The sequence below is a fragment of the Lingula anatina genome, chromosome 1 (genome assembly GCF_051362555.1).
Source record: "Lingula anatina isolate TDL-2025a chromosome 1, LinAna3.0, whole genome shotgun sequence".
Taxonomy (NCBI): Eukaryota; Metazoa; Brachiopoda; class Lingulata; order Lingulida; family Lingulidae; genus Lingula; species Lingula anatina.
This window is the reverse complement of record NC_141767.1, coordinates 66,001,984-66,017,810: the sequence shown is the minus strand read 5'-3', so window position 1 is coordinate 66,017,810 and position 15,827 is coordinate 66,001,984. Positions and strand designations below refer to the sequence as shown.

Genomic DNA, 15,827 nt, shown 5'->3' with positions numbered 1-15,827 from the left:
GAAATTACTTGCAGCAGATTATATTACATCCATACAAGTGAACAGCAACTGGAGTGGGGCAAAGAGAATACAGTTGTTGTCATGTCTTCTGACGTATGAAAGTTTTTCATCACCTTCAGCATCTATTTCAGTTAGTAGATTTTTTACATTGATCTAGCTGAAAGAGAAAAAGAGAGACTCGCACACCTGATCTGTCAAACTCAGCCATAACATCTATAAATCTCACAGTTCTCATTTAAAAATAGCACAAAGGTATTAAAATGTAGGCTTTCCGAGGTGACATGCCTGGCACCAGCAGAAAGCAATCTCATTTCCCTTAAATGTCTTTCACTGAAACTAATTACGGAGTTAATGGCCCATATCTACCATATGAGCTCTTTCACCACCATGCAGTTTCTTTTTTTTCTCCCTCCATGAGACATCCATGATGCCTACACCATTGGCACCTTAGGACAATATCAGCAAACAGACGTGTACAATAGCATAGAGTTATTATGCAAAATGATACAAATAATGAATTTTCCTGGTGCCATGGACAATTTTCTGGTATTTAACCATCACTCTATCCAGTTTCAAATACACAAAAATCCTAAAGATACACTTTTCCTCACTTGTAATATTCCTTGTGAACGGTTGTATGCATTCAATCTGTCTGTATTATGAGAACCATTTTTGGGGGGTTCTAGCATATAAAAAGACAAAATGAACATTACATTGAAAAAAGAAAATTATTTCGAAACCAATCAGTTCAGATGATTATCGTGTTAAGAAAAAAAAAAAACAATTAAATAAGCCTGATGTCCCTCACTCTGTAAAAGGAATGTTGCTGTTTTAGCATTACTATTGTGCACAGAACAGACCAACTTGTCCGTGTACAACAGGGGGGAGGGTCAATTTTGTCACAGTTACAAGGACGTTTTGATAAGGCAGCACAAAATATTCCCCAAATAAATAAAAACTGTACAAACTATTGTAAACATAAAAATAAAAAAAAATGTCATTGAACCTCTAATCATAAGTAAATGAAAAAAAAAACAACTAAGAGCAGCACAGACAAAAAAGAAATGCATTTTAGTTTTCAAATTCATCATTGTACCTTAATATTTGACATGTAAAAACTACATTAACCATTTTCTGATAAAAATAACTTGCTCTAATATACAAGGAATCAACAGCTGGTTTGATATTCACATCTTACTCTCACCAGACTATGTGACAATTATCCAACCTACACATTGTTATATGATGGTGTACATGTATGAGATCCATACTGTATATCCACTAACCATTTGGTTGATAATATTCTGATGTCATGGTCTCAGTATGTTCAATTTATATGAACAAAATTTCAACTATGGGAATATAAACCCCAAATTTAGAGTATATGCAGTATTACATTCAAACCAGAATGCATTTCGTGAGCAAAAACAATTAAGCATTCAGATCACAATTACGGCAGCCATGCTGGGACTCGGTTCATAACACAGGCCATTTTTACTTCCAATTCCCGCTTAATGTTGCCCAAGGGGTTACAGCATCTGACAATAATGAGATTGCTTATACACTACTGTGTTGTGATAATTAAATGTGAAATTTTGGAGTCGATCCAGGTTTTCTAATCAACAAAAAACAACAGAAGAAAAAAATGTAGATTAAAAAAAAACTGTTTATTTATTTCTTTTAAGAATTAGAATTCTAAATGCATTCTAAATACATAGACCAAATATAAAACATACATCCTGCCAAAGTAATGCCATTTTTTTTTTCTACAAAATCATTGATTCCTCCTCGTTTATCTTTACTGAGAGAAACTCTTAGTACCATTCATAATACATATACAAAGATACATAATTAGAAATAAAAACAGGACTTATTAATGTTTCAAAAACTCAGTATTGATGTATCATGTAATTGTAACCCCTCCAGACAGTCCAGAGCCCTCTCTGCAAGGCAGGCCTCGTCCCAAGTGATTCCTAGAGACTTGTTAAGGTATTGCACGCCAGTCCTGAATCAATGAATTCCAGCTCACTTCCACTGCAGTGGAGGTTGCAGCATGGAGACCCCTGATTGATCAGTTTTACATATTCTATTACAGAGACACTTGAGTGAGGAAAGTGGTAGGAACTAAGTGCACTGCTGAGAGAGGATGAACTAAAGGACCCATTTTTCGATCTTGACTACAGGAGAAGTGTAATACCAAGCCTGTTGCTAGGGGCTGAAAAATGAAGAGACAAATTGTCCCCTGCCTAGAGGGTCCAGGCAACTTCCTTAGGACAAACCTTTTAAGTTAGATAAATCTGAACCAATTCCAGACAAAGCAACTGTCTTGTCTGTTGTAGCCTTGCTATGGGGTTGAAATGAGGTATAGAAAAACAGAACACATTTAATGTCGTCAACTGTATGTTATGATGTGCCTACCACAAATGCATACATTTGGTCATGTTGAGGTTTCTGAGGGTCCATTCTGTTTTCAAAATATTTATACTAGGTTATTTTAAAGGTGTACTGGGTAGCAAACAGGTGTGTATTAATGATAACATGAAGCTGTGCACTGTTTCATAGTTGCATCATCATCATCATCATCATCATCGAGATTATTAAAGATATTCACTGGTGAACATAGCCATTATAAAGTGAACAATAACTTGAGATCATCTTGGAACAGCCCTTCAGACCCTCATGTACAGCTCTGCAGCTTGGAAATTCAAAAGATATTTGGCCAAGAAGACACAGGGGGTTTATCCAAAAATTAGGCATTTCTGAGTATGGAACTCGCCATATTTGTTTCCATTTTTCAATCCATCTTTCACCACAGCTCTGAATTACAAAGAAAAAATCTTTAAAAAGAAAAAAAAAAAAATCAAAGAAATATGGGCACCTTAAAAGTGCTACTGAGCTACAACAAACAAAGAAGAGAAACACTGTAAAAGTGGTATACATATATGTATGTTCAGAAAAAGAGAGGAACCAGAGTGCCAAGAAATGTGGAACATGTGGATGGGACTAGTGCAGTAAGGGTTGGGTGGGTGCACCATTTGGGTCTGCAGGCCAATAGCTATTAATTTTAAAGGGGGTGGGGGTAACCCCCGTAGTTGACCCAACTTTAAAATGGCATTGAACATACTTCAAACTTTGAATCAGAGTGGAGATCTCCTGGCCAAAAAAGGCAGTTTATATTCACACCCTCCCCCTCCCCAACACTGCCCATAACCAGCTGGCCCCCCCCTGTTTACAACCCTAGTCTCCCTTCCTGCCTCCCCTCCCCTTGAACCCAGGGTGCCCAACGAATTTTTTAACTTGGTGAAAATAAAAATTGTTGTTATTGACAGATAGTCAATATTTGTCATAGGCATGAAATTCCATCCCAACTGGCCTTGTATTTTGCAGAAACATGTAGATATCCTATAACTACAGCAATGAGAGTGTTTGCAAATTAATTAGTGAATAAGCTATGGATTGGAAATATTGAACAGCATACACTTCAGACTGGCACTTCAATTTTGATCAATAGAGATTAAAAGGCAACATCCAAAACAAAGAACAAAAGCACCTTGCCCCCTGCTTGGATTGTCTTTTCACCTAACAATAACTGATATCTATATCACCAATACATAATTAAGGGACACAAATCAGTTATACTAACCATCCTCCCTGCTAGTCACATTTAAAAGTGATGTACTGCTTCATTTTAAGATGAAAATTCATCATGGAGAATCTTGATGTAGTCTTCTGCATCATGGTAAGAGCTGCTAAACTTATAAAAAAAAATACAGTCTAGTGAGAGTGTTTATAAACTTTAAATCAACCCTCCAAATGATACTGAAAATTAAAAGACAAAATATTTACACAGACTTACAAGGTTTTAAGATATTATTTAAATATTATTAAAATATATGATAATAATGATATATAATATAATGATTTGAATAAATATTTTGAATAAAAATTTATTTTTATGCTACAAGACATAGTCATAGCAACACAGCACTATATTATTGCTAACAGAGTTTTAACTTAAATGATGCCTCTACAAGTCATATCTGACTGAAATGACTTTTTAAAAAATAAATCTATCCACTGGTAAACTTGAGCCTGAACATGCATTTACTTGTGAACACAGAATTCCAGCAAGACTTTTTGGCATTTATATGATGTAACATTTTACTGCAAATTGGTACAAGCAAACAAAATACCACCACTTTTTACAGAAACCTCATCAGAACATCCACTATCAGTAATCTGTTGCCTTGTGTAACATGTCAGTTAGATTACGTATGAACACAACCATTGCTATGTTATTATCATTTTATAAACTCATCAATCACACAGTGATAGAAGTCTGTCGTGGAGAAGCTGGGAAACTAACAGTTAAGCAAGCAAAATTCCAATTATTATTTCATGAAGACAGAAATAACAGGATTTTCACTGCACAGCTGATGTCTCCAGTTCTTTCAGTTATCTGAGAATATATATATCAGGTATTAAGGACATGTTACATTAGGAAATAAGAGTCAAATAAAACAAAAACAGAAAGAAAGAAAACCTTGCTTAGAGAATTACTAAACATTTTAGTCAGTTACAACTATTCTAGATATGTTGCAAACACAAAGAAATATAGTAAAAAGTACCAACTTCTATTTCAACCACAACTGCACTGAAAACTTACCAAAACTTACATATTCCATAAAAAGAAGCCAATTTATGCTTTTCACTCTTGGTGTTCAGATACAAAACAAATATCAGAACTTTCTTCATCTTATTTGACATTTACTTAAGCATCAGTGTTAAATTAAACATACATTTTCTATCCCCCTTGAGTAATTGCCAGATGTACATCAAGCATAATTTCTTGCTATCTGATACAAGACAAGCAATGTTTGAAGATGAATATACCCAACATCAGTGTAGGATTTAGGTTGGTAAATCAATGGATATCTTATGCCTCAGTATCCATATGTGATTAAGTTTCCTTCTGGCAATAACTTTGTTCCTTTTTCCCCAAAATAGATTTCTTTAAACAAATGACCTATGACCACTTTGCTTTAAAAGTAAAAATACAAATAATAATAAAAAAAATATATATAATGTATTAAACACATAAACTAATCACTTTGTGGCCCTTCTACTTCATTATTTGAATTAATACTTAAAAGAAAGGTCCAATGCCCCTATTGTCTGTGTGGTAGTTTCAGAAATACTTGCTGTCCCCAGTAGACACACTGCAGTAAGGTACCACTCTCACACTAGATGGCCTCAGAGTTCATGGCTGCATGCCCCACTGACCATACAATTCAATGATAGATTCATGGATCCATGCTTCTGAAGACAGACCTATTAGATATAAATCTGAATTTTCATTGCCTAATTATTGTTTGTTTGATGACCCAACATTCTGGCAAAAAATAACAGCATATCCTGAAACAACACACCAAAATCAGAAGGAAATAATTCCAAGTATGAAGTAATAGCACAGCCTACTTATTCAGCTGAATTAATTTTGTTTTCAAATCTTGAACGAAATACATTTTGTTCTAAGTGCCCAGAAATAGCTCTCCTGGAACAAACACCTATAGGGGCTCCAAATCTAATAGTCAACGCACTTACAGTTTTTATGTAAGAGGATGATTTTCTGAAGTAAAGGAACATGTAACTAAAAAATTACATAGTTCACAATGTGGTAATGTGCAAACACCCACCCCCACCACACACACACAAACACACAAAATAAATAAAATGAAAAGTTAAAAAATAATAAATAAAAAACCAGAGAGAGAGAGAGAGAGAATCAGGATCTGAAGACCATCATACAAAACAGTCTTCCCTGCACATGGACATGCAAAGTTCGTAGTTTATAATACATTCACAATGAAAATTAACCTTCTGGGTAAATTTACAAGAGATCGAACCATATTTGAATAATTCTTTCAGATCATTACATGGAGGAGACTTGGTTATGATGGTCACAAGTCAGGAAATCAAGATGCTTGGGGAGAGAAAGCCAATGGACAAACTCCACACTTCTGTTCTCTTGAGAATTTAGAAATCAATACAGATCACCCGTTTTCCCTAATTAACACACCAGGCACAAACTCTGACCATATGTTATTGCATGTTGGACTAAGTTTGGAGTCAATCATTAATGTTTTATCTGGGCAGCATTCAGTGACATCTAGTGGCTTGTTTTGATATTAGCTTTTCATCTCTGCTGACCTGAACTGAAATTAGGAAAACTATAATCACTCTTGGGCTTGATAATGGTAAATAACAATTTATTAAATTATTAATTACCATCAATCAGATTAACACCCAGTGCCAAAATATCCAAGACATGGCTGGATGAAAGAACAAAAAATCCTGTGACATTTCATCTTGTCAAAGGCAACTTGTTTTACTTTGCTCTTATATTAATGTCTTTCAAAGCAAGATCAGCACAGAAAAAAAAACAATCTAAGCACAGTTATCAATTTCAAAATATGAATTCAATTTTATGATGAATAAATGAATGATACTTCAAGGTACCATGTCTTTGAGATATTCATGGTTTTAACTTAAAAGCACTCAGACAACTATAACAAGGCTAAATAACCAATCCACCATAATAATTTAATTAATCCTCTGGTAGCCTTTGATGTGACTGCCAAAAACTCTCTGAGGAGGCATGCTACAAACTAGAATGATATATAAGGTGGATGTAAGAAAATGCACCAAACCATAAATTTTGATATCTCAGATACAGTCCTATATAATAAGATAAAAATTTCACTTCATGATATTCCCATGGTAAATGCAAGTTTTGACTCAATAGCTTTTTTAATGGCCATTTGGCCTTCAATACAAAGGTTAAAAATGACATGCTGGTTAAAAATGACATGCTGGAATTATGTATTTCATGGATAAATTGATTGCTTTCACTGTATATTTTAACTCCATGAAAATAAAATATCTCCAAAATCACATAGGTTTCAACCTTCAGATTAATAAATATTTATCATTTAGTAGTCATAAAACATTTTACTACCTTAACCAATATTTCAAATGCCTCATTACACATTCCATAAAAGAAATAATATGTCTGACTTGGTCATAGTACAATGCATACACTATAAGAATGCTTACAGAATTCTTTATCCAGAAAGATGTGCATTTAAAAAGCAAGTTAAAGATCTCCGACTCTTTGCCAAAGCAACTGCTTTGTGGAGTGCTTTGAATTCTAATAAATTATGAAAAAAAATATTTTTTTCAGAAAGTTTAATTTATCTTCCTCCATTCCTGGTTAACATTACACTACTATGCTAGTTTATCCTTCCACTGTAGCTTTGGTTAAGGTGTTTCATACTATTGCATTTTGAAGGGTGACTTCATTCTGTCTTAGTATTCATAAGTATGTTGGTAAATTTTGGTCTTAATTGCCCAAATCAACTTTCAAACAAATGAACCCACACAAAGATGATACTGTGTATGAAATATATTTTATGTTATTTGTACTTTAAAAATTAAGCCACCTTTACTTAGGCTATAACCCATATCATTTTTGTGGTGATTTATTGTAAGAAATGTCTTGGCAGCAATGGGGAGATGAAATTACACTGACAAATACACTGTTACCACTTTCTCATTGCTGAAAATCCAAGTGGCCATTAATTTCAGGAAAGTGTACTTTTAAGTAGTACAACAGGCCTGAACCTTGTGAATCAAACAGTATAAGCTAGCAGTTGAAAAAGCTGCAGGTAGCTAGCTAAATAATAGTGACAGTGTTCATATGACATATACTGATATACATATATACACGTGAATTCAAGCTTTAGGAGGCATGTACCAACTCTAGTACAGACAAGACATTAAGAGAGATTGCCTTTAATAATTTACATCGATGCTATAAAACAATACATTTACATCAAGTCTTATCTAAAATTACTTTTGAAACAGTCATATAACCTAAGAAATCAAGATCTCTTGCAAATTTGTATGTCATGCCATTTTAGGCAATGAGAATGTGGAAAGGCATCAATTTGAAAAATGGATGAGAAATAACCATGGAAGCAAGGTCATCAAGGAAATGGCATTATCTGCTTGGTGAATGTTTTACACAAGTTTTATTTCAAGCTGCACAATCAGAATTGTATTGGCCTAGATTAGATATAAATCAGTAATCAAACTGTAGAAGGAAATCACCTCAGGTTTTGTCTGGGAATGCAGAGGTAAAATTAGGGCCCATCATCAATCTCTATTAATACATCCATTTGTTATTATAGCCAGGATATTATAATGGACTAAAAAGTTATTTTCATTCCATTTCTTTCTTTATCCCAAGAGTTTTGTTGTGTCAGCAGTCCCTGTGCTTAAATTCCACTATATCACTATATATCTACTTATGTAAGCAATGTTATTGAACTGGGGGAAAACAGTACCATACACCCTGGAGAGTTCATGGAAAAAATCTATTCTTATCATATAAATAAATTTACCCCCTATATTTTGGTATGCAATTTTCAAATAATAATTAATGTAAATTAATTAATCAATCAATGAATCAACCAATCAATAAAACAAGATACATTCATTGGATGTTTTTCTGGTAAAGCCACTTTTGAAAGTATCAAAATCCCCCAAAACATTTTTTCTGACTTGTATCAAAAGTGACAGCAGTTTCTTAGAGCACAGTAATTACTGACTCCAAGGGGATCTTGCAGTTTTCCCATAACATATTACAAAAGACATGGCATATTATGACAGTGTTATTCTGAACTCCTGTATCATCTTGGAAATAGATAATCCAATCTACTCCTGAAACTGACAGAATTGGTCTGATTTCATGTGACAGTTTTTAATAACGTGTCTATCAGCTTTCTAATGCCTAGAGAAAAATAATTTCTGAAATGACATCCAAAGCAGATCCCACTTATTTATCATTTTATGTAGCGCTAAAGTTGACAATCTAATCACGCTGCTCATTTATATAGTTGTGATGTATTCTTTGATAGTATTGTTCATATTTTATCTTTTAGAACACAGTCTCCCCCATGTGATGACCCACTAATATCATAATGAAGGAAGAGGATAAGTTAGTCGAACCTCATCCAATCATGTTAAAGAAAACTGACAGACGAAAAGCCCACACAAACCAATCTATAATGACTACAGTACCCCCCCCCCCCCCCCCCCCCAGGTATGGACAATGATATAGTTTTATAATAAAACATTTTCTTTATGCGAGGATATATTAAGTGGTAAATGTACTGTTCAAATACTGTAAGATAAAAAAGCAGGTAAAAATTGCTCTGGTGATGGTCATCCATAAGGCAGGATTCAGATGATACGAATATTTCTGCAGGTGATTAAAAACAGAAGTCAAATAAATAATCTACAACTGTTGACAAAAGTAAATTTACTGTAAGACGATTTTCTTAATTTCTTTAAAAATGCTTGCTTTATTACAAAAATAAAGGACATGTAACAATGTGCAATGAGTTTATAGAATTAAACAAAACCAAATATAACCAAGTGTACACAGAGACCATGTTGCTATGTCTAGAAACATCTTAAAGTGTCAACTACAACCTGGATGACGATCTTCATCACCAAAATAGGCTCTGAAAAGCAACTAAAGGATGACTGCTTACTGTTAGCGACCAGAAAAAAAAAAAAAAAAAAAAAAACGTTCACAGGTAACATTTTCACATATTTGGTTTATCCTGGAGAGACAATGTACACCATTCCATAATATGTGCCTTGCTTTTTTTTTTTCAGCACAAACACTGACAGGGTGCCAAAATCCATGGAACACTAGAGTGGCTATCTCAAATACACAGTTTTCTGCCAACTATATGCATGTGATAGCATTACAGGTCGCATGGGTCTAATCTACTAACTGAGATTTTAAAATGTTATTGATCTCAAAATTCAGTCTTCCCACAGAGACTAGCTGAGCATTACATATATTTGGCCGATAATTCCACTCTTTTCAGTCTAGAACTGAAACAAAAACACTGGTTACATATCTCTAGCAGAAATTGCTGTACATATTAGCATATTTTGGGAATCTCAAGGTATTGCTTTGAATTTCCCTTCAAACATGCATGTCACATGTACTGGTAGCTGCACTAAATAATGCATATGCCAGAGCTGTGTAAATCATTCAACCTTTTTCTTTTGTTTTTTTCGTTGTTCTTTTATTTCCTGAGCTCGTAACATTGCTTTGATGGCCCTTGCCCTCATCTCCAGTTCAAGAATCTCCATCTGAGTGTGAGATAAAGAAACATCTCCATCTGGCTTTTCCTGTGTAAATTCAGAAATGTCTAGATCCTCCTCCCCTTCGTCTGAATCTTCTTCTTTGTCCTCCTCTTCCTCCTCTTCACCCTCCTTGTCATCTTTTAACTGCTGACCTACAATGTTTTCACCACCATCAACTTCATCATCAACATTATCCTCGTTACTCACAGTGACATCAACAACATCAGTACTGTCCTCCTCCTCCTCCTCATCTGCAGCAAACTCCTCTTCCTCTGTCTGGTTACTATGGTTACTTGAAACATCTAGAGCATGCTGGGAATCTTCATCCTGTGGAAATAATAATGTTTACCATAGTGAACTACAATGATATTAATAATGATAATAAAGATTTAAAAAAATAAAGTATAATAACAATGATAGCATATATTTATTATTTGGCAGGTTTTCTATCTAATCTAACAATTATGTTTTTAAAATAGCTTTATCCACATCTGATAAATGAAAGGGATGCTTGGTCATGAAAGAAATGAGGAGTGATAAAATTTCAATAACCCAATAACCCAATTTCACAAGATTTCATCTAAGGTACATTTTTACTAGTACAGAATAGATGTAAAACAATGTTGTCTATGACCAGAAGAAACCTGCACATCCAGCCTTGCATTAGTTGTGAACATTTCTCTCTCATGATTGTGTTATGTACTGAATGAGTTTTCACTTCAAAACACACACACATAAATAAATAAATAAATAATTGAAAAATAATAATAATAACAGAAGTAGGGGCAACCATGTATTTTGAGATACTCATTTGGATAGATATTTAAATGTAACATTTACCACAAGGACCTTGTCTATCAACAAATATTATACCAAATAAGCAAGCCCAAAAGTAAGAATTAGAAAATACAAACAATATCTACTCTCATTCTTTGTTAAGTTTCTTTATACCATAATATTTGATTTGCATTTTACAAGACTACCAATATTATATCATAAACAAAAATAAATTTTACTCCAAAAAAAATTTACAAGAGATTTTGGGAGTGTCCTCAACCCCAGCCCTAATGCATCTAAATTTGTCTCAACTAGCACATCTTCCATGGTTATTCACGGCACTCCCGCTGATGAAGGTTTTTAGTGTGAGCTGTAATCTCCAGCTGTCATAATACATCACATACACACAATTCTGTACTTACACCATTATCATATTGCAGGCTCATGATCACCAGCAGTTTTGCTTATTAAATATATCCATTATCCATGAGGACAAGATTAATATTAAAATTTCGGATGTGAGGCAGAAAGGAAACCATGAAAAAAAAACACAACGGATGTCATTTTGATACAATGAAAGTATGACAACGATGATATCATCATCATTTTCAACATATCATCAGGTTAAAAAGTGAGGCATAATGCCATCGATTCTTTTACAGCCATATGAAACTGCACACCTGAGAAAACAATATTTTTACTGCCAATGCACCACACAAATTACAAAAGAAAAATGATTGATAGTGTCAGCAAAAAACATTACAAATTTCAAAATGTAATTATGTCGTCTTCCTAATCATCGATATTTAATGAATGCACTTCCCGGGATAATATCAGGCATTAGGATAGCAATTGACACTGTGTCTTACTTCCTAATCTATTTTCTTTCTTTTAATTTCTGCTTTTCCATCCATATTTAATGATTACACACCCTAGCAATTTATTCAGCCTGTAAATTTTTCATATTTTTCTAGAGTGCCACCTTCCCAAACACGCCCCATGGGGGGATGAGGGCTGTCACCATGACCATCACCATCACAGTGGAGACAGCCACTTGACAGGGGCACATTAACTTATTGGAAATAACACTGTGGTAGATTTTCAAATTGAAAGTGTGTGTCACAGTAGGCGTCCGTCCCTCTCAGGAAAACAGAAAGCAGGTCAAGGGGCTGGGCTTCTACTGGTGTCATAATATTTCATTTAGAATTGTATTTCATTTGCTTTTAACTCTTTGCTTCAAAAGGATAACAAAAAGCACCTACATTTCTTCAAATGAAAAATATCCCAAGTGAAATAAAACTGCTGGCTGAAAACATTGCCATAAACATGTATAGTATTGATGTGATGAATTTCATGATGAAGTGTACAATTTAATCTGACATAAATGTAATATGCCATATTCCTTACCATAAAGAAAAAAAGAATGACTGAAAGTACTTGGGCTTTGTCAAAACATCGCTGTATTTAAATTGGGGTGAGCAGATATCTGAATAAATATTATGTTTAAAGTCAAAAAATCCTTAGGGCTTGTTTTTGTCTTAGACGATTATCTTCCAAATATTTGATTTCAGCAAGGATTAACAGACATGCTATCAACATCATTATATTCATGGGAAAAAAGCAATTTATTCATGTATATTGAAAAAGACAAATGGATATTTGCTTGTAATGAATTACTAATTTCAACAACTATTTCTAGCAGAAAAGGTGCCAGCCCAAGTCCAAGCCTCCCAATGTGGTTTTAGTGCCAATTTAATAGCAACATTTCAAATAAAAAGTGCATCAAGAGTACCAGGATGGCAGTGAAATTGTCACCTAAAGGACCTTAGGTGCCACGCATCTCCTGGATCAGAACATTAGACACTTAAATGTACATTAGAAAAGGTTTTCCTGTTTCAAAGGCTCCAAGGTCCCCAATATATTGATTTGAGTGCTTCTCTGTTTGATTTATAATTTTCATTTTGATGATTTTAATGGTCTAGATGATTGCCATTAGACAAAAAGCAATTTCATAATGGATCTAGGAGATTAAAATTTAGTTTCAGCACCAATAATGGGGCCATGTTTTATTTAGTAGACTCCATTAACTTGCTGGTGATAGCCGAAGCAAAGTTCAGAGAAAAACAAGAAATGAAAGCCCACATTGATTGCAACTAATCCGCTAAAGGACTGCGCCAAGATTACAAACACAAGCTAAGACAAGTTCACTGTTGTAAATACAAATCCTACCTCCATTCTAATATTTTGCTTTTTGCAGATTTTTGGCCATCTAGCACTGTTTTCATTTGTGTTATGTCATTATCAGAAAACCTATCTAATGATGTGGCAATAATGAAAAATTTAATGACTCAGTTCTAAGAACCAAGGAAAACTCATCAATTAAAATGATTACAATTTTGCATGGATTGCTGCCTTTCCATTGTTCAATGTAGCAGCTGGTGCAGCCTTCAGTTTTTTTTTAATGTCTGAGCTTGTTTTCATTTATTTGCTATTTATTTGCTTTTGATTTGTTTTCTTGTCTATGTTTTGTTTCTTGGACCTAAATCATGACATTGTTTTCACAATACCACATGAATATGTTTTAACATTTGTGCAAATGCTGTTTACAAATAAACTATTTCCACATGCTTTAAAAAGTCTCTCACTATCTGTGCACATGTGATTAGAAGTGACCTCTCACTTTACCTCTGTGTTCGGCCCATCACCTTCTTCATCTACTTTCTCAACTTCTACATCAGCAACTACTTCAGCTTCAACTTCCTCGCTACCCCTATAATGAAAAATTATGAAAATTTTAGGATATAGAGGCATGTTAATGTTAAATGTTAAAACCAAGGATGCATTAATAAAGGTTTTAAAATGTGAAGTGTCGATCAAATAAAGTGGTTCTAAATCTCAAATAAACATGTTCACAATTTAGTATCATAAACAGATATACATATTGAAGGATCCTTTGGGACAGAACTCTTTATGAGTTATAAAAGATTATATATATATATATTTTTTTTTTTTTTTTTTGAAAAATGTAGATGTTGATATAAAACTGCTAGTATAAAACAAATATATTATATTTGATCTATTTTCATCATATCCTATCCCGTCCTACCCCAAAGCACTCAAGTATGTAAACTTTATTATTTGTATATAGTGATGGATGAGAAAGTGGTCTGTCAGTTACCGCAACTGAAATTGTGTTAAGCAGTAATGCTGCCCCAAAACTGGTAGGAGGGATGTATTAAGCAATTTTTTCTTTGAATCTACGGTCCCAGTAAGTGTTGGATATAATTGTTGTTAATTATAATTATAATAATAAAGTTTACTCAACTAGTATTATATATGTAAAACTGAAACTGTTTTATCATCATGGCTTTAAAAAAGACTAAGTTAAACAATACTGGCAAAAATCAAAAGGGAAGTTAAAAGTTACTGGTAAATTATCGTTTTACTATTAATTAAAAAACATGAATATATACTTTTAAAATACCGTTTGCTTACTCTAACAGTTAAAAGTCTGCATCTGCTTGGCAAAAATATTCAAAGTTCATTAGGAAGAGTAGTATCATTCATTATCTTTAAGGTTTTGGAATCCATCCTTTCTACATAAATGCTTCCTAGAGAGGAGAGATGCAACCCAACCAAAATTTTGCATGTCCTGGTAAATACATCTCATTTACTTATATCCTCCTCTGTGGCATGCCCATAACATACTGTTACAGCAAAGGTTAAAATAGTTTTGATGATACATATATAAAAATTAGATAAAATTAATTGATTCCCTATAAAAGTTTTCAATCTCCTTAAAAAGAAAACTCTTCGTCTCGTTTTCTTCATCTGTTTGTGTATGTTGCTGTGCCATGTTAAGTTATTAAGATCAACCCAAGCAATGTAAAATTGTCCACTTGCTTTACTACAGTGTTGCCAATGTTAACAGCCTTCTTATCATTCTTGTTCTTTCTAAAATCTACTATCATTTCTTTTTTGCTTCCCAACATTCAGTACAAAGTCATCATCCCTATATCACTTGACCACTGTGAATGGTCTTATTTCATACAAAAGAATGAAAGCCAAAGTTTGACATTTAAAACTTTATTAGGCATTTCTTTAAAACCTGTAAAACAATTGAAAAATGTAGAAAAGATAAATGAAAATCAAGAAAGCACTTGTGAGTTTAAACAGCTATAAATACAGGTCACCATATGTGTAAAGTTCCAGAGACAACCCGATTCCAGACTTCACCATTAAAAAATCTTATTAAAATCTCTCCCTGACTTGTCAAGTAGTTATTATGTAATCAATAAACCAGTTGGTCACACAATATCTATTATCACTTACTTTTCAGCATTAAGTGTTTTGTTGACTTCAGCCGAGGATTGTGAAGTGGAATCTGCCACTTGACCCTCTGATCCCCATGCTGCAAATAACAATAGCAAGACAGGAATTAAATGGCTGCAGAAATAGCACTATTTCCCCCCAAGTATACTGTCAACGCATAAGCCATTGCATGATAGCATGAAGTTTAACTGTAAAATAAAGTTGTGTAAGTGAAAGAGTACATTATCTGCATGATGCAGTGCACACAAATCCCATGTATGATTGTGCATGAACAGTTCTGGTTAGGGAGGGGGCAGTGCACTCCAAGCTCAAAACATCATGTTTCATTTGCTACAAAATATCTTAAAAGTGAATTAATTTTTCAAAAACTTTCCCTGTAGAGGTTGTGGAACAGGGGTATCCCCCTTTATGATATCTTGGTCATAACAGTGGTTTGTAATATTCAATACAAATTCGTAATCTAGTGAACTTTTGCTCAAATATGTCCC

At 33.8% G+C, this 15,827-nt stretch overlaps 1 protein-coding gene across 5 annotated transcripts in view; it reads right to left on the bottom strand.

Moving 5' to 3' along the window:
* Nucleotides 1–9,355: 9,355 nt before the first annotated feature.
* LOC147764892 (uncharacterized) overlaps nt 9,356–15,827 on the bottom strand; it is a 34,278-nt gene continuing 27,806 nt past the window's right edge. For all 5 annotated transcript variants that reach the window (XM_087000832.1, XM_087000853.1, XM_087000838.1 and 2 more), the window contains 3 exons: nt 15,340–15,418; nt 13,693–13,777; nt 9,356–10,557 (listed from right to left, as the gene is read on the bottom strand). In XM_087000832.1, coding sequence (XP_086856958.1) covers nt 10,132–10,557; nt 13,693–13,777; nt 15,340–15,418 — 590 coding nt within the window. In that variant the 3' untranslated portion in view covers nt 9,356–10,131. The remainder of the gene's footprint in view (nt 10,558–13,692; nt 13,778–15,339; nt 15,419–15,827) is intronic.